At 46.3% G+C, this 19,517-nt stretch overlaps 1 protein-coding gene across 1 annotated transcript in view; it reads left to right on the plus strand.

Moving 5' to 3' along the window:
- mdn1 (midasin AAA ATPase 1) overlaps window positions 1–19,517 on the plus strand; it is a 166,041-nt gene that overhangs the window by 81,288 nt on the left and 65,236 nt on the right. Inside the window, exons 53-60 of the mRNA XM_078399789.1 lie at window positions 295–428; window positions 1,691–1,845; window positions 2,714–2,834; window positions 4,989–5,199; window positions 5,687–5,912; window positions 7,144–7,270; window positions 14,291–14,461; window positions 16,525–16,736. Of these exons, the coding sequence (XP_078255915.1) occupies window positions 295–428; window positions 1,691–1,845; window positions 2,714–2,834; window positions 4,989–5,199; window positions 5,687–5,912; window positions 7,144–7,270; window positions 14,291–14,461; window positions 16,525–16,736 (1,357 nt within the window). The remainder of the gene's footprint in view (window positions 1–294; window positions 429–1,690; window positions 1,846–2,713; window positions 2,835–4,988; window positions 5,200–5,686; window positions 5,913–7,143; window positions 7,271–14,290; window positions 14,462–16,524; window positions 16,737–19,517) is intronic.

Genomic DNA, 19,517 nt, shown 5'->3' on the forward strand with positions numbered 1-19,517 from the left:
CTGAAGGCGAGTAAAATAGTTTTTTATGACCATCTGTTTGTTGCATTATCGAGCTTTTAAAAATTAATTACCAGAACTTAAATTTTCAGCTGTTAGGATTCAGACATGCTTTCAAATCCTCAGTGTAGTAAGTTTTCTGTACTCTTTGGAACTACTACATTAAATAACTGACCTTTATATAATATGCAAATCTTCTAGCAATGGCTTGGCCATCTGCTAAGTCATTTGAGAGGGTATTTAACTAGGAAGAGAAACAAATGTTTACGCCTAAATTTTTATTACTTCATTTTTAAGGTTTGCTAAGCTTTGAAAATCTACCCCACCCTGCATTGGCTCATCTTGCTGCTTTCTTTGAAGTTTGGGATGCCTGTGTGCTACATTGCATCAAGTCACAGTTTCATCAATTAGAAGATGATGTCTTCAATGAAGTAAGTGTCAATTGATATTCTTGACTTGCACGTTAGACACGTTTATTTGTAATTTGTTTAGAAGTATATCGCATGCAAAATAATCCACAAGCAGGAAATCTTGGAGAGGTGGAATGCAGAGATAATTGGCACAAACTTAATTGCCACCATTAAATTTTAGTTATGTTGTTTAGATGTGTTAATCTGTCATGGATGGTATGTAGAGCAGTACTACTTAAAGTAGCACTACTTTACAATGTACATAAGAAGTGGCGCAGCGGTAGAGCTGCTGCCTTGCAACGCCAGAGACCCGGGTTCGATCCTGACTACAGGTGCTGTCTGTACAAAGTTTGTACACTCTCCTTGTGACTGCGTGGGTTTTCTCCAGGTGCTCCGGTTTCCTCCCATACTCCAAAGATATGTAGGTTAATTGGCTTCTGGAAATTGACCCCAGTATGTAGATTATCAAAGTGGGATAACGTAGAACTACATGTGATCGATGGTCTGCGTGGACTCTGGGCTGAAGGTGCCTGTTTCCAAATTATATCCCTAAACTAAAACGTTGGATAGCTTTAATTAGGCAAGTCATACATTATTATTGTAATATTTGTATTTTATGTTTCTATAGCAAAGCGTGTTCTTCAGGGACTGAGGTTCAGTTAGTTTGTGTACCATTTCTCTGTAATGAGTACTAAGGATATGAAGGGTCTCGACCCGAAACGTCACCCATTCCTTCTCTCCTGAGATGCTGCCTGACCTGCTGAGTTACTCCAGCATTTTGTGAATAAATACCTTCGATTTGTACCAGCATCTGCAGTTATTTTCTTACACTACCTGTACATACGCACAATCGTACATGACTAGTGTAAGAAATAGTAGATTTCTTCTAATGGAGTGCACAGAATCGCCACTTTTCCGGCGCTATCTTGTAATTCCCACGTTTCAAGTTAAACATATAGAATTACAGGCCCATTATCCTGTCGACGGCACTGGCCTGTCACTGATATAGAGGTCAGCCTGGCCTGGCGGCTGTCGGTATTCTCCGCTGTTGCTGCAGACTCTGTCCCATCTGCCCACTGGTCTGACCTCCCATCGGCGCTTGATCTACACGATCCCCCGGCTGCTTTAGGGCTTCCAGCGGCCCACCCCATCGACCGCTCTCGTGCCCTCCTGCAGCCACTACTCCGCTTCCGTGCACCACTGAAGTGAGACCGAGAAACGGCCTCTCTGTTCAGCCTCCATTGTAGCATATGTAACATTAACAACTTTCTGATGTCCTTTAGGTGCTGTGTAACACCTTGTGGAGGGATCGGTTCTGGGCGGTTGCAGATAGAGTCACTTCGGATTTTGAAGGCATAGCCTTGCTGTCACTACACTGGCACTGGATCACGAAGCACCTCCTGAAAGATCACCTCCAGCGGCTGTCTGGTGTTTCTCAGTATGAATAAGTATAACTTGTTATACCGCTGTAATCCTTGGACCGTATAGATGTGTTAACAATTGCACATTTAAGTATTTTCTTCATTTTAAGATGACATTTAAGTTCATTTAGTTGATACTATTAATTAGCAAACAACAATTTAAAAAAAACAAACATTTAACATTCCAAAGACATTTGGACAGGTACATGGATAGGAAATGTTTAGAGGGACATGGATTAAACACAAGCAGGTGGAACTAGCGTAGATGAGGCATCTTGGTCAGCATAGATGAGATTGGCAGAAGGACCTGTTTCTGTGCTGCATGACTCTATCTGTATGTGCCAGCTAACTTTCACCTATAACAGTAGCCACTAAAAATTAAATTGAAGATTTGTGGAGCAAATGTGACATGATTTACAAGTACAATTATTTTGAATTTATGTCAAACTTGACTATGGTTTGGCAATGAAAAATCTTCAAAGGAAGAGCAATTGGACCCATGGTGTAGGTGACAATACTGCTTATAGAATCTGGAAGCAGACTACATTCACTGGATTCAGGAGTACCCAAGGATTGATTTACACAGTCATTTGAGATGTGTCTACGTTTTGCGCATCTTTGAGTCAGACTAGTATCAAAGGTCCAATGAATTGTGCACCTGGGATAAACCCTTTTCCAAGTGGATTTTAAAAATAAATTTCTTTAACAGATTTAGTTTCCTGGTTTCTCTTCACCACCTCGGAATTAATATTTGTGGTTACATTTATTTTTGCCGAACTGAAAAATATTGTTCCAGGATACAAGAATTTAATTCTTTAAAATATTGTATGACCAAATGTTTTAAGAAATATATTTATGGTACATTTCTGTTTATTGCTTAATTAGAGCTTCTCAAGAAATTCACACCATTTCAGTAAACCTTCAAAGTCATCTGGCTAGTCCAAGTGGAATATCTTTCGGCATAAAGAGAATGCAGAAATCACTGGGTTTCCCCTGTCCGTTCAAGGTCAGTGAAATCTAATGTTGGGTTGTTTCTGTTTGTGGAGCATCTGTGGAATATACGATACGATACGATAAAACTTTATTCACCCCCGGAGGGAAATTGATCTGCCGACAGTCACAACACACTACAAGGTACACGAAAACTTGAAATTAAAAGTGTAAACAAAAAGAAAAAGACAAGCGACTGTTGGCTGTTTGCCGTGAGCACATATGGCAGCATTGTGATGCATTCAGCAGCCAGAATTGTAAATTGTTTATTGAAATTCATTGCCTGCATTTGCAGTAAATCTGGGCAAGATTGCCTGCCAATTGAAATTCTGAAATAAAAGGCAAAGAAAAGACCAACCCTTACCTAGAACTCCTTCTCATTGCATTTATACAGTGTTCAAAAGGATATAAGAACTTGAAGGGGGGGTGGGGTGGGGGAGTGCGGGAGTGGTGGGGGGATTGTTTAGTTTATGAGGAGACTTGGACTAGACAATAGACAATAGGTGCAGGAGGAGGCCATTCGGCCCTACGAGCCAGCACCGCCATTCAATGTGATCATGGCTGATCATTCTCAATCAGTACCCCGTTCCTGCCTTCTCCCCATACCCCCTGACTCCGCTATCCTTAAGAGCTCTATCTAGCTCTCTCTTGAATGCATTCAGAGAATTGGCCTCCATTGCCTTCTGAGGCAGAGAATTCCACAGATTCACAACTCTCTGACTGAAAAAGCTTTTCCTCATCTCCGTTCTAAATGGCCTACCCCTTATTCTTAAACTGTGGCCCCTTGTTCTGGACTCCCCCAACATTGGGAACATGTTTCCTGGATTAACTGGATTGCTCTTGCGTTGAGCATAGAATTAGTGGGCCAAATGGCATTCTTCATTGCTGTAACATTCCTGATGCTCTCTAATTTCTCACGTAATGAGAGATGAAATAGTGAGCATGGTCGACAAAAACAGCACTATTTTCGAACATCAGTCAACTGGAAGAGATTACTGGATAAGTAGGCTACACTGCTCCCATTTGGCCCATTACTCTTGGTTATCTATAAAACCTATTTTGAAATAGCCTTGTGAATAGTTAAATGCTGTTGCCAATTAAAGACACTTGTTAGTTGAGAGTCTCTGTTCAAGGAATAAACGGAGGGCCCCAGGGCCTTGCTGATGAGGAATGGAGGTGTAGGGACTGGGTATCCATGTTAAAGATGAGGCTAGGGAGGTGGCCGCAGAATTGGATGTTACTGAAGAGGGGAAGGGCATGTGAGGTGCTTTGAATGTAGGTCGGATGTGCCTGGACAAGGGTTTTCAGATAGAATTGAAGTATCTTTAGATGAGTTTGGAGAAGGCAAGAGCAAGCAAAAACAATTGGGTCTGCCAGGGCAGTCTGGCTTGTGTATTTTGATACTGATTTTCCAGAGTGTAAGTTTATTTTAACCTGCTGGTTATCTTAAAGAAATTGAATTTTTTTAAATTGTTAGGCTGCAGCGCATTTATGGAGTAAACTGAAATAACAAGAGACAAGAGACTGCATTGGCTGGTTTACAAACCAAAATATGCAAACTGCTGGAGTAACTCAGTGGGTCAGGCAACATCTCTGGAGAACGAGGATAGGTGATGTTTTGGGTCGGGGCCCTTCAGGCCAATTATGGTGTCATATGTATCCCTGCAGCAATAAGGTTTGGGCATAATACCATGAAATTGTCTTTTACAAACTGGAACTGTTGATGAATATTATCAGTTTATATACAAAAGGCAATTCAAGCAAATTGTTCCTTTGTCACATATTTGTTGCAAATTGGATGTCTTAGACTTGTAGTTGATGTGAAAGAATAATTTAGGAAAGCTAGCTGGAAGGAAAGTGGGTAATTAGGCAAAGGTTGGCTTGATCACAATGTTACTTATCACACTTTCCTACTTAAGCATTAACAGTCGTATGAAGTACGACTCGATAGCCAGCTGCAGCTGGGACTGTAAAATGGTGCTTCCTGCATATGGACTCAGCGGGCTGTTCTGTACATTCTGTACTAACCAGGGTGATTGTGTTCATGTACGGGGATAGTCTTGCTGATTTGTATGCAAAAAATGTATTTCACTCTACCTGCTACACGCGACAATAAAGAAACCATTGAAGCATTGGTGCTCTGTAAAAATGGATATGCTTTTGTTATTAGGTTGAATCTGTTTTGGAATGTACATCTAATCTCAAGACACTAAGTTCTGCCCTGGATGTGCTAACTCTGAGACCAAAAATGACAGACATGGCCTGGAAAGAGCAACTTTGTAGAATGAAAGCAGTTGACACTGACTGGAATATCAAGAAGGACTTGCTGTTGGCTTGGGGCCTTGTACTTCGAGCCAATTACCTTGCAGAAGCTGACATTGGTATGATTCATGATTTTTTTCCGAAGATTAATGAAATTGAGTATCTTAATTTAATGTTATGTTGCATTAGTTGATAATGCAACATAATGCATTGATAATTAATTGATACTGGTAATATGGAGCCATTGCTGCTGAGAGTTTGTTTAATTGAGACCAACAATGACTGAAACAATAAATGTGTAAGAAAATAACTGCAGATGCTGGTACAAATCGAAGGTATTTATTTCACAAAATGCTGGAGTAACTCTGCAGGTCAGGCAGCATCTCAGGAGAGAAGGAATGGGTGACGTTTCGGATCGAGACCCTTCAGACTGAAGAAGGGTCTCGATCCAAAACGTCACCCATTCCTTCTCTCCTGAGATGCTGCCTGACCTGCAGAGTTACTCCAGCATTTTGTGAAAAGAAACAATAAACGTGTTTATTTCAAGTTGCTGATTCCTAATTAGTTGATATTAAGCTGCTATGTTGTAAACCTCTGCCGTTACAGATGAGATGCGGTGTGTGGTAAGCTCTTTAACTTCAGCGATGAAATCTCGGTGTCTGCTCAACTCTCCCAATTCCAAGAGCATTGAGCCAAAGCCACTCGAGCTGGATGGGGACTGTTTGAATCAATTACAGAACAATATTCAGCTGTGGCCTGCGGTGGAATATTTGTCATTGCTTTGCAAGTTTAAAGTGTTGGCTGACCTCTTGGACCTATCATTAACACCCGGGTAAGCAAAACAGAAACATTAACTGCTAAACACGCTTCCGATATCACTTCCAAAAAAACAGAAAGCAGTGCAGAATATTTGTTCATTGAAATTTAAAACAAAATTAAAAAAAACACATTTCTTTATTTCTGGTTATTCATTGGCTTTTGCAATTTTAAGGGCGGCACATTGGGGCAGCACTAGAGCTGCTGCCGCACAGTGCCAGAGACCCGGGTTTGATCCCGACTGCGGGTGCTTGTCGGTGCATAGTTTGTGTGTTCTCCCCGTGACCTGCGTGGGGTTTTTTCCGGGATCTCCGACACCCTCCCACACTCAAGACTAACAGGCTTGTAGGTTATAGACAATAGACAATAGGTGCAGGAGGAGGCCATTCGGCCCTTCAAGCCAGCACCACCAATCAATGTGATCATGGCTGATCATTCTCAATCAGTACCCCGTTCCTGCCTTCTCCCCATACCCCCTGACTCCGCTATCCTTAAGAGCTGTATCCAGCTCTCTCTTGAATGCATTCAGAGAATTGGCCTCCACTGCCTTCTGAGGCAGAGAATTCCACAGATTCACAACTCTCTGACTGAAAAAGTTTTTCTTCATTATTGGCTTCTGTAAAATAGTAAATTGTTCCCAGTGTGTGTAGGATAGCGTTGGTGTGCAGGGATCACTGGTCAGCACGGACATGGTGGACCGAAGGGCCTGTTACAGTGCTGTATTTCTAAACTGAACTAAACTAAACTTAAGTGTGCTTAATTCTCCACTTGCCCCGAGCTGGGGAAGCACCAACACCTGACATTATCTCAGTTGAGTTGAAGAATTTGAAGTAAAAATTGAATGTTGCTTTGCGAGAGATGTACCCTATCACTCCTGTCCTTGTTTATGCACCTGATCATTCTGTTTTAATTTTATGGCTTGGGGTCTCTTTTGATAAATAATATTTTGATATGTGCTACAGTAAATTTTCATGCACTGGAATGTTTAGGTTTGTGTTTTGGTGCTGAAAGTGAGTCTGGAAGATTGGAGCAATACAATCTCGGTTAACATGATATTGGGGGAGAATATTTCAGGTTTTCTACCGTGCCAAAGTGTACATGTGTGTCTATGTACCATGTAGGTTCATTGGCTGAACATGTTGGTTTGCTTGCATATATCCTATTTAATTAAAGAATAATACGCTGTTCTTAAAAAATAAATAAATAGTAGTTTCAAGTTGGTGTTTATTTTTTATTATCATCCACAGAAGCAGAATTAAACCAGATAGGTCAAAGGTATGTGCAGAACTGCGTCAATTAGTATCATTCTGCATAAGATCAACACCAGCCAATGCTCAAGGTCTTCAAGCATTTTGGTACTTGATACAGAGAGATGTGAGTAGAACATTAAAATTCCTCTTTCAAATGCCTAGATATAATGGCGTTATGCTGACCCAGTAAAATGTTACAACCTCCATCATACGTGGTACATTTATATATTTGCTTTTGGAAGACAAGGCTTAGAAACATAGCAAAATAGGTGCAGGAGAAGGCCATTCGGCCCTTCGGGCCAGCACCGCCATTCCATATGATCATGGCTGATCATCCAAACTCAGTACCCCGTTCCTGCTTTTTTCCCCATATCCCTTGATTCCTTTAGCCCTAAGAGCTAAATCTAACTCTCTCTTGAAAACATCCAGTGAATTGGCCTCTACTGCCTTCTGTGGCAGAGAATTCCAAAGATTTACAACTCTGAGTGAAACAGTTTTTCCTCAATCTCAGTCCTAAATGGCCTATCCCATATTCTTAAACTATGAGCCCTGTTTCTGAACTCCCCCCAACATGGGGAACATTTTTCCTGCATCTACCCTGTCCAATCCTCTAAGAATTTTATATGTTTTTATAAGATCCCCTCTCATCCTTCTAAATTCCAGTGAATACAAGCCCAGTCGACCCATTCTTTCCTCATATGTCAGTCCTGCCATCCCAGGAATTAACCTGGTGAACCTACGCTGCACTCCCTCAATAGCAAGAATGTCCTTCCTTAAATTAGGAGACCAAAACTGCACACAATACTCCAGGTGTGGTCTTACCAGGGAAATCCTCTTGCAATGAAGGCCAACATGCCATTAGCTTTCTTCACTGCCTGCTGTACTTGCATGCTTACTTTCAGTGACTGATGTACAAGGATACTTGCTGGATAAGCATCCAGGGGCTCATTCTGCAAGGCCCAGTAAGGCAGTGTAGATCAGTGCATGTTCCTTTAACATAGTGACCTCACCACTACTAACCACTCCCCATTGTCTCTTGTATAATTGTAGCTTCCCCACCTCCAGCTCGCTCTCTAGTTCCAGTGATGACCACGGACAGCTAGGGCACAACATGTGTGTAGTGAAATTAATAAACAATATCCAGTAAAAGACTCTGTGTGCAAAGGACGTCTCTTTACATGGTGTCAGAGCGGTAGACTTGCGTCTCCTGTTTATCGGGTTTTTATTTTTAGCATTTGTTCGTCCCAGTTGTGTCCCATCCTTCCACTTTGCCATGGCTCCCTCGTGTCGTCGTCCGGACACGCTTGTTTTTGATGAGGACATAGTGCACCGCTGGACTGTCTTCCAGCGGGACTACGAGCACTATATAGCGATTGCCCATCCTGATGCAACTGCTGCGATAAAAGCTCACCTGCTCCTCAACCTGGCTGGTCCGGAGGCAATGGAACGCTATGCGTCGTTCGAATTCGTCCCTCCGGAGGACCGCAACGACCCGGTATGTCTCATGGCTAAGTTCACTGCCCTGTGCGATATACCCACCAATAACATTATCGAACGTTTCAACTTTTTCTCGCGGCGTCAGACTCCAGGGGAGCACGTTGACGCCTTCATTGCATCCTTAAGACATATGGCTCGGCGGTGCCGCCTTCAAACGATTACACCCGACGAGATGATCAGGGACGTCCTGGTCAACGGTCTCCTAAACTCTAAGCTGCGGGATGAGCTCCTGATGAAGCCTGACCTGTCGCTAACGGACGCCATACATGCCGCACGCATGGCCTCTGCTGTTGGCTCAGTATCTCGGCCGGCGCCCCAGGACATAAATTTCACCGGCCGCCGGCGATTGAATGACCCGCAGACCAGGGTCACCCCCTCCGCGCCCACTATGGTCACCCCTCGCAGATGCCCAAACTGCAACTTCTCGTCACACAGGTATAACGTTTGCCCAGCGCAGGGCAAAACTTGTAATTCCTGCGGGAGGCAGAACCATTTTTCTGCAGCTTGTCGTTCTCGTGGGAGACCTGTCCCTGCTTCTAGAAGGAGTCTAAACAACCTTGCGACCGATGATAGCGCAACCGGTTCCCGGTACCAACATGAGGAACTCCATGGCTCAGATACGACTTCCTCCCATGGAGACTCTATGCTGTTTTCGCTTTTGGGTGCACCTGCATTGATAACGGATCCATCCGTGCATGTTACAGTCAATGGACACTCCTTCCCTGCCAAGGTCGATACTGGGGCTTTTGCAAATGTTATGTCTGTGGGCCTCTTCGAGCAGATAAGCTCGGGGGAGAGGGTTACTCCTGACAACTCCCGCCTCCATGCCTATGGGGGAGGCGTTCTGATTGCCGTGGGAAAGGCAACGGTTATCTGTACTGTTCTGGAGACCTCTCGGCCCCTCACGTTCCTCCTGCTAGCATCCGACAACGTCACCCTGCTGGGCGCCCGTGCATGCCAGGACTTTGGTTTGGTCTCATTCCACCGCGACATCCACCTGGTGCAGGCCCCCATGGACCCCCTGATCGAGTACCCTGACCGATTTGATGACGTCCTGGGGAAGCTGCCCTGTGCCTACAAGATCGTTGTGGACCCGGGGGTCGACCCAGTGGTCAGACCGGCCCACCGTGTGTCTTTTGCCATGAAGGGCCGTGTGGAGTCCACACTACGTGGCATGGTGGACATGGGCATCCTCAAGGAGGTGAGTGCCCCCACCCAGTGGGTCTCCACCATGGTGGTCGCTGCCAAGAAGGACGCGAGCGAGATCAGGATCTGCATCAACCCCAAGGACCTGAACCTGGCTATTAAACGCCCGCACTACCCCATGCGGACGGTGGAGGACGTCGCGGCACAGGTCGGTCCAGCCACAGTTTTCTCGGTCCTGGATGCCAAGAGCTCCTTTTGGCAGATCCCGCTGGATGCACGTTCCTCCTTCCTGACCACCTTCAGCACACCGTTCGGCAGGTTCCGTTTCCTCCGCATGCCTTTTGGGATCAACTCGGCAAGCGAGGTTTTTCAGCGTACGATGGAGCAGCTGTTTGCTGGGTTGCCGTGCGCCATCATTGTGGATGACATCCTGGTGTACGGGAGGGACGTCGCTGAGCATGACCGACACCTCCGCCAAGTCCTGGACAAGGCTCGTGAGATCAACCTCAAGCTTAATCGAAGGAAGTGTCGGTTCCGCGTTGAGGAAGTCACCTACGTCGGCCACGTTTTCACGGCGGGGGGCCTGAAGCCAGACCCCGAGAAGACGGCGGCGATCACCAAAATGCCCGCTCCCACTGACGTGCCCGGCCTGCAGCGCTTCCTGGGCATGGTCAACTACTTGGGTAAGTTCATACCCGACCTCAGCGAACTGAGTGCCCCCCTGAGGGAGCTGACCAAGAAGGACAATGCCTGGGTCTGGCTCCCGCACCACCAATCGGCCTTCGTGGCCCTGAGGTCCAGACTCGCACGGACCCCCACTTTGCAGTTCTTCGACCTGAACAGGCCAATCGTCCTCACCTGCGATGCATCTCGGTTCGGCCTTGGTGCTGCCTGCCTGCAGCTCTACGACGACCGACAGCTGCCCGTCTCCTATGCCTCTCGCACAATGACCCCTGCTGAACAGCGCTACGCCCAGATAGAAAAGGAGCTCCTTGCCGTGGTGTTCGCGTGCTCCAAATTCAGAGACTACGTTCTTGGAAAAACTTTCACCATCGAAACTGACCACCAGCCGCTGGTCTCTATTTTAAACAAGCCCATCCACGCAGCCTCGTCCCGCTTGCAGCGAATGATGCTGCAGCTGCAGCGTTTCACATTCAAAATCGTGTACCGCAAAGGCAAGGAGATGTTCGTGGCAGACACTTTGTCCCGTGCCCCACTACCTTCCACTTCCCGCCATCCGTACGAATCGGCTGACCTGATGGTGTTGAACGTCAACATCGTTCCATCTTGGCAGATGCAGTCACTGGTCACACACACTGCCGCTGATCCGAACCTTCAACAGCTTGAGGGCGTCATCCGCCGTGGCTGGCCTGAACGACGGTCTTCCCTGCCGGCTGGTGCCGTGCCCTACTTCCTGGTTCGGGATGAACTGGTGCTGCACGCGGGCGTGGTGGTGAAGGGTCACAAGGTTGTGGTGCCGGCTGCGCTGCGAGATCACTACTTCCAGACTGCCCACAACGGACACCCAGGGGTGGAGGCCACGTTATCCCAGGCCCAAGCACAGTTTTACTGGCCTGGCATGGTCAAGGACATCCGGGACAGGGTCTCCGCCTGCGCTGCCTGCAACAGCCTATTACCTCATCAGCAGCGCCAGCCTCTCCTGCAGCAGCCGGCTCCCGAGTTGCCGTGGATGGCTGTTGCCGCTGATATTTTCGAGTGGCGTGGCAAACACTACCTGGTCCTGGTGGACTCCTACTCCAGCTGGTTCGAGGTGGACCTGCTGCCGTCCCTCACGTCTGCTGCCGTCATCGGGAAGCTTCGCCGCCACTTCTCTACCTTTGGTTCCCCGGCATCCCTCCAGTCCGACAACGGCAGCCAGTTTACCAGCGCGGAGTTTGCTGCTTTCGCCACCCGGTGGAACTTTCGCCACATCACCAGCAGCCCCGAGTACCCGCAAAGCAATGGACTTGCAGAGCGCGCTGTCCGCAGCGCTAAGGAACTGATGGAACGTTGCCGGCTTGACAGTTCGGACTTGTACCTTGCCCTCCTCAACCTCCGCAACATCTCCCGGGACCCCGCGCTCGGTTCCCCTGCCCAGCGCCTCATGTCCCGCACCACTAGACCCCCTATCCCCGTCTCCCAGCAATCCCTGCAACCCACGGCTCGGAGCCCTGCCGCTGTCAGGGAGCGCTTCACTGAAAAGCAGCTCATTCAGAAGCGCTCCTTTGACAAATCGTCCCGTCCCCTTCCACCTCTGTTCGCTGGCCAGGTTGTCCGGATGGAGTCCACCTCCGGTCACCACCGGCTGGCCGTGGTCGTCGGCAATGCTGACTCTCCACGGTCGTACCTGGTCAACTACGAGGGCACCGTGTATCGTCGTACCCGCCAGCACCTGATGCTGGTAAACGAGCCTGCACCGCCTCCCGCGGTCCCGTATTCACCTCCCGTCCAGTCCCCGGTGCCTGATGTGCCTCCTGCTCCGGTACATCCGCAGTCGCCCCAGCCCCCTTCCCCTCCCTCGCCTGCGCGTGTATCGCTTCCCAGTCCTCCTCCTTCCCCTGGTTCCCCAGCCTCTGTACCCGCACCCGTCCATGCTGTTCCTTCGACCGGAGGGGATGGTGCGTTGCGCACCCGCTCTGGGAGAGTGGTCAGGCCGCCTGTCCGGTACGGTGTGTACGAGTAGTCTGTGTTGTGCTGCATTCTATCTGCTCCCTGCTTGTAGTTTGAGCCTAGCGCATGAGCCGTGGTCACTTTTGTTTCCAAGAGGAAGGATGTAGATCAGTGCATGTTCCTTTAACATAGTGACCTCACCACTACTAACCACTCCCCATTGTCTCTTGTATAATTGTAGCTTCCCCACCTCCAGCTCGCTCTCTAGTTCCAGTGATGACCACGGACAGCTAGGGCACAACATGTGTGTAGTGAAATTAATAAACAATATCCAGTAAAAGACTCTGTGTGCAAAGGACGTCTCTTTACAGGCAGCAGAGCCAAGTGCAATGTAACATGGCCAAGTGCAATGTAACTGTGTTCCCAGAACACTCCCCACAAGGCATCTTGTGCGTAGCCCAAGGCACATCTTCCCATACCCAGCCCTTTCTACTTGTTGCAGAGACCATTCCCTTTGCAACTCCCTGGTTAACTCATCCCCTCCCACCCAAACCACCCCCTCCCAGGTACCTTCCCCTACAACCGCAGGAGATGCAACACCTGTCACTATATCTCCTCGATTCTGTCCAGGGACCCCAAACAGTCCTTTCAGGTGAGACAAAGGTTCACTTGCACCTCCTCCAACGTCATCTACTGTATCCGCTGTTTCAGATGTGGACTATATATCGATGAGACCAAGCGCAGACTCAGCGATCATTTCGAACACCTTTGCTCAGTCCACCTTGGCCGAAGTGATCTTGCGGTCGCCAAATACTTTTAACTCCCCTTCCCATACTAACCTTTCTGTCTTGGGCCTCCTCCATTGTCAGAGTGAGGCCAAACATCAATTGGGCAGCTTACAACCCAGTGTTATGAATATTGATTACTCGAACTTCCGTCCCTCTCCAACCCGAGTCATCGTACTGGTTTTACTGTCGTCCTGTTGAGTTCAACTACCTTTATAACTCGTTATCACCTAACCTACAGCCAACAATGAACCATTGTGGGCTCCACACTTCCATGATTATTGATGCTTTTTGCATATCTTCCTTTCATTTGTCCTAAGTACAGTCGATATCTCTCGTTCCCTTTCCCCTGATTCTGTCTGAAGAAGGGTCTTGACCCGAAATGTCAAGGGCCGAAATGTCTGGCCCGCTAAGTTACTCCAGCATTTTAGATTTTAGATTTTTTTTAGATTTAGAGATACAGCGCGGAAACAGGCCCTTCGGCCCACCGAGTCCGCGCCGCCCAGCGATCCCCGCACATTAACACTATCCATACCCACTAGGGACAATTTTTACATTTACCCAGTCAATTAACCTACAAATCTGTACGTCTTTGGGGTGTGGGAGGAAACCGAAGATCTCGGAGAAAACCCACGCAGGTCAGGAGAGAACGTACAAACTCCGTACAGACGGCGCCCGTAGTCAGGATCGAACCGGAGTCTCCGGCGCTGCATTCGCTGTAAGGCAGCAACTCTACTGCTGCGCCACCGTGCCGCCATTTTGTGACTGTCCCCACAGGGCATCTGAAATGTTCCTTGATAGCAGGCAAACCTATACCCCCATGTTTTAGTCAAATGTGACAGACAATCTGAGACATCCAGGAAATTAGTTTTAAAAAATTGTTTTGGGATATTTGTCAATTATTACTAATATGGGTGCATGCACACAATTAATTCCCAAGATGGCTTCTATTTGTGGAATCCTCAGTGGGTGCTGTTAACCATTCAACCCATGTGACTCTCCTTGCTTGAGTTAAATTCTTCACTGCACCCATTTCACAATTGAAAGGTCCACAAAGGGAAAGTGATTATTTGTGCAGATATTCATCAATTAACTTGACCTTCCAGCTTTCTGCCGAGGAATTGAACATGTTACGTTCGGAACTGATGTCGACTGTGTTCGGAGAATGTTGGACCAGCTCTGTGACAACAGATCCTGACTATTGGCTGAAGTGGAAATCCCCAAAGTCTGTACAAAATGAATGGGTGCTGGAAGCTTTCACAGACAAATCCTTAAAGGTTTGTTATTTATCTGTAAATAACCTGTGCAGAGGCAGCCACTTGCAAATTTTGCAGCCCATCAAAATGTACATCAAATACACTGATAGATGGCAAGACGATGTTCATTTCCCTCCCCTTGGATTGCTCTGAAAACAATTGATTATCTGGCCGATCGTAGTCTCCATCCTATTACACATCCTTTCCTGTTTAGTCAACTACCTTTCTGCAACTTGCAAAGTGAAAATCTGAAAAAGACACGTTCAGCTGATCAAATTATATCTGTGCAACGAGAAATTGTTTGCTTTTTAAATTGGAAACCTTTTGACGTAGAGACGTACTTAAAATGTACTTGTTTTCTTTCTCATCTAGTAATGATGAAGTTATTGAGTTGATCTGTTAACTGTTTCTCTCCAAGTGCTGCCTGACCTGCAGTTTCTTCTGTTCACTATCAATCTAGCATCTAAAGTTTTTGGGTTTTTTTTTCAATTTGTTTGGCCAGTCGGGATATGATGTAGCATCTTGGTCCACATCATCTGTTTATGAACGCACCTTGTTTTTGGTTTTCTAAAGATTAGTTAAAACCTCAATTGAAAAGTTAATGATCTGTTGCAACCCGGGTTGGTGGTATGTATTGTGCCTGTGACACTGAAATGAGTAGCACCGTGAATGTTATGGGGAGAACATTAAGGTTATGGGAAGAAGGCAGGAGAATGGGGTTGAGAAGGAACAATAGATCAACCTTGATTGAATAGAAACATAGAAAATAGGTGCAGGAGTAGGCCATTCGGCCCTTCGAGCCTGCACAGCCATGCAATATGATCATGGCTGATCATCCAACTCAGTATCCCGTACCTGCCTTCTCTCCATACCCCCTGATCCCTTTAGCCACAAGGGCCACATCTAACTCCCTCTTAAATATAGCCAATGAACTGGCCTCAACTACCTTCTGTGGCAGAGAATTCCACAGATTCACCACTTTCTGTGTGGAAAAAAAACTTTCTCATCTCGGTCCTAAAAGACTTCCCCCTTATCCTTAAACTGTGACCCCTTGTTCTGGACTTCCCCAACATCGGGAACAATCTTCCTGCATCTAACCTGTCCAACCTCTTAAGAATTTTGTAAGTTTCTATAAGATCCCCCCCTCAATCTTCTAAATTCCAGCGAGTATAAGCCGAGTCTATCCAGTCTTTCTTCATATGAAAGTCCTGCCATCCCAGGAATCAATCTGGTGAACCTTCTCTGTACCCCTATGGCAAGAATGTCTTTCCTCAGATTAGGAGACCAAATCTGTATGCAATACTCCAGGTGTGGTCTCACCAATGCCCTGTACAACTGCAGCAGAACCTCCCTGCTCCTATACTCAAATCCCCTCGCTATGAATGCCAACATACCATTCGCTTTCTTCACTGCCTGCTGCACCTGCATGCCTACTTTCAATGACTGGTGTACCACGACACCCAGGTCTCGTTGCATCTCCCCTTCTCCTAATCGGCCACCATTCAGATAATAATAATAATGAAGCAGACGCGTGAATAGTGAATTCAGAATAGTGGAGCAGACGCGATGAGCCAAATGGCCTAATTCTGCACCTATTTTGCTGGTGTGGGCAAGTTGGGTTGAAGGGCTTGTTTCCACACTGTATGACTCTATGACTCTATGTCTTATGAGCTTATTAAAAAACTAGAGTATTAAACAAAGCGCTGGAGTAGTTCAACGGGCCAGGCCGCATCTCTGGAGGACATGGACTGGTGACGTTTCCGATCAGGACCCTTCTTCAGACCCTACTTCTAGTAGTCTGTGTAGACATTGCCTGTCCATTCCATCTGGAGATACTACCTGACCTGCTGAGTTAGTTACTCCAGCACTGTGCAAATGCTGGAATCTTGAATAAAATACAATCGTCTCTGTTAAGTACCAGAGTGTCTTGTTTGCAGATGGCGCTCTGAATAGCAAGAGCAAGGGGAATGCTTTCATTAAAAAAGTGTTGGCTAGGACTACAATGCTAGTTGAATACTCAAAAGTTGAAGTCAGTTTTTGAAATGCGTTTTTTATTCCGAGAATCTCTTCATTTTCCCAAACAGGGGCCTGCTGTTTTGTGTAGAGCTGTTCAGTCAAAATGTTTCTTTGAAGTTCTAATTGGTAATCAAGACAACTGCAAGACCGTCGAGGGGATTAGTGGAGTAACAGCATCCCATGTTGCTCTGGGAGAGTGGCAGGAGCGGACCAGGCAGTTACGAGATGTCAGCACAATATTATGGACAAACATGGCTCTTAATTCCTTTGCCGAATTCAGGTATGAAGCGTTTTGTCTTTCGTTGCATGGGGAAGGTTGCTTAAAGTGTTGGGAAGTTTTCAAAGGGGTTTCAAAAGAATGAACTGCATTGAGTCAGAAGGATATATAATATAAGAAAATAACTGCAGATGCTGGTACAAATCAATAGACAATAGGTGCAGGAGTAGGCCATTCAGCCCTTCGAGCCAGCACCGCCATTTAATGCGATCATGGCTGATCACTCTCAATCAGTACCCCGTTCCTGCCTTCTCCCCATACCCCCTCACTCCGCTATCCTTATCGAAGGTATTTATTCACAAAGTGCTGGAGTAACTCAGCAGGTCAGGCAGCATCTCGGGAGAGAAGGAATGGGTAACGTTTCGGGTTGAGACCCTTCTTCAGACTGATGTCAGGGGGGCGGGACAAAGGAAGGATATAGGTGGAGACAGGAAGATAGAGGAAGATCTGGGAAGGGGGAGGGGAAGAGAGGGACAGAGGAACTATCTAAAGTTGGAGAAGTCGATGTTCATACCACTGGGCTGCAAGCTGCCCAGGCGAAATATGAGGTGCTGTTCCTCCAATTTCCAGTGGGCCTCACTATGGCACTGGAGGAGGCCCATGACAGAAAGGTCAGACTGGGAGTGGGAGGGGAAGTTGAAGTGCTCGGCCACCGGGAGATCAGTCGGAAGGAAATCACTTAATACAGTGTTTGTAAAAGATGTGGCTGCTTCTTTCTCTTTCTGTCCCCTGGATAGAGTGGATGTGGAGAGGATGTTTCCACTAGTGGGAGAGTCTAGGACCAGAGGTCACGGCCTCAGAAATAAAATACATTCCTTTAGGAAAGAGATGAGGAGGAATTTCTTTAGTCAGAGGGTGGTGAGTCTGTGGAATTCATTGCCACAGAAGGCTGTGGATCGATCGATATATTTTTACGGTTTACGGCAGAGATAGATAGATTTTTGAATAGTACGGGTGTCGTGGGTTACGTGGAGAAAGCAAGAGAATGGGGTTGGTAAGGAAAGATAGATCAGCCATGACTGAATGGTGGAGTAGACTTGATGGGCTGGATGACCTAATTCTGCTCCTATCACTAATGAACTTTCCCATGACTTCCCCCTTCTGTTTCTTTCCCATCACTTCCCCCTTCTGTTTCTTTCCCATCCACATTTCACCTGAGCTTTCCTTCCCACTTTCTTCCCCTTCCCCAATCTGATTCCATTTGCCTTTCACCTCTCCCCTAATGGCTCTCTTTATCTTTCCTTGCGTGCAATGTTACAGCTCTGGTAGCCTTTGTATTCCTGCTTCTCGGCCTCTATCAGCTATTGTTACCTTCGCCATCTCCTCACTTGGCTCCATCTGCCTTTTATTTTCCTCCTCTTGTTTGCCCATCTCTATTATTCCCACTCCTCTCCCTGACATCCTTCCCTCCTCCCTGGTCCACCAATCGCCCCACTGTTTTGTTGCTCGCTAACTCCCCTTTCCATTCTCAGTCCTGATGCAGGATTTCAACTGGAAACGTTGACCATTCCTTTCCACCCAAAGATGCTGCTTGACCCACCAAGTTCCTCTAGCAGATTGCTCCAGATTTGCACATTTGCAACCTCTTTTGTTGCTTGAATCTTTAAACATCTCCATTATCTTTTATAAAGTGCTCCTGCAAATTGCCAATTTTTAACTCCAGTGACATAGATCATTTTATTCATCACATTTACTTATTTCTGGTTTGCTGCTTTTCTGCTTCAGGTGTAATTTTGCTTAGTAAAACACTTGGATTTCAACCTTTTATTGCTTTTCTCGGTGAAAGGAAAGGATGCATCAAATGCTGAATTTCTGGATCAGTTGAGCTCCTCTTCATCTCACATTGTGACTGCTGTTAACTATTTAATGAAGTTTATGCTGAGAGTAAATTGGTTAAGGAGTTAAATCATTTGCTTTACTTTGCTGCTCCAGTAAGATCTCTTTCATCAGGCCATGAGCTTTTACTTCTAAGACCAATCATTCTATTAGCGTGCAAAAAGGTCCTGACCCGAAACGTCACCTATCCTAGTTCTCCACAAATGCTGCCTGACCCACTGAGTTATTCTAGCAATGTGTAAGAAGGAACTGCAGATGCTGATTTAAACTGAAGATAGACACAAAAAGCTGGAGTAACTCAGTGGGACAGGCAGCATCTCTGAAGAGAAGGAATGGGTGACGTTTCGATTCGAGACCCTTATTCAGACCCTTATTCCAGCATTTTGTCATTCTGACTTGTTATATGCTTGGTAATTGTGAATTCATTTATTGATATTGGAACGGTTTTCATTTCAGTTAAATATCCTCAATAGTTCTCATAGGTTACAGGAGCAGAATTAGGCCATTCGGCCCATCAAGTCTACTCTGCCATTCAATCATGACTGATCTATCCTTCCCTCTCAACCCCATTCTCCTGCCCATAACCCCTGACACCTGACCTAATCAAGAATTCTGTGCAATGCATGTAACATTGAGCTTTATTTTTTAGACTGCTGTAATTTAGCATTGGACTGAAAGCAAGTCCACTGTTGCTGTTTGACATTGATGGGATGTTTGGGAATTTGGCTATGATATTGATGCCACCCAATCTCTCAGTTTTTAATAGAAAGTTAAATATTACTGCTAATGATGGACATGTATCCTAAAGTCACAGAGTCATACAGTCCCACCAGCCTGTGTTTAACTCTTATCCCGCTAAACCTATCCTATCCATGTACCTGTCTAAATTTTTCTTAAACATTACGATAGTACCTGCCTCCACTCCCTCCTCCGGCAGCTCGTTCCATA

This window comes from Rhinoraja longicauda, chromosome 5 (assembly GCF_053455715.1).
Source record: "Rhinoraja longicauda isolate Sanriku21f chromosome 5, sRhiLon1.1, whole genome shotgun sequence".
NCBI classification, from domain to species: domain Eukaryota; kingdom Metazoa; phylum Chordata; class Chondrichthyes; order Rajiformes; family Arhynchobatidae; genus Rhinoraja; species Rhinoraja longicauda.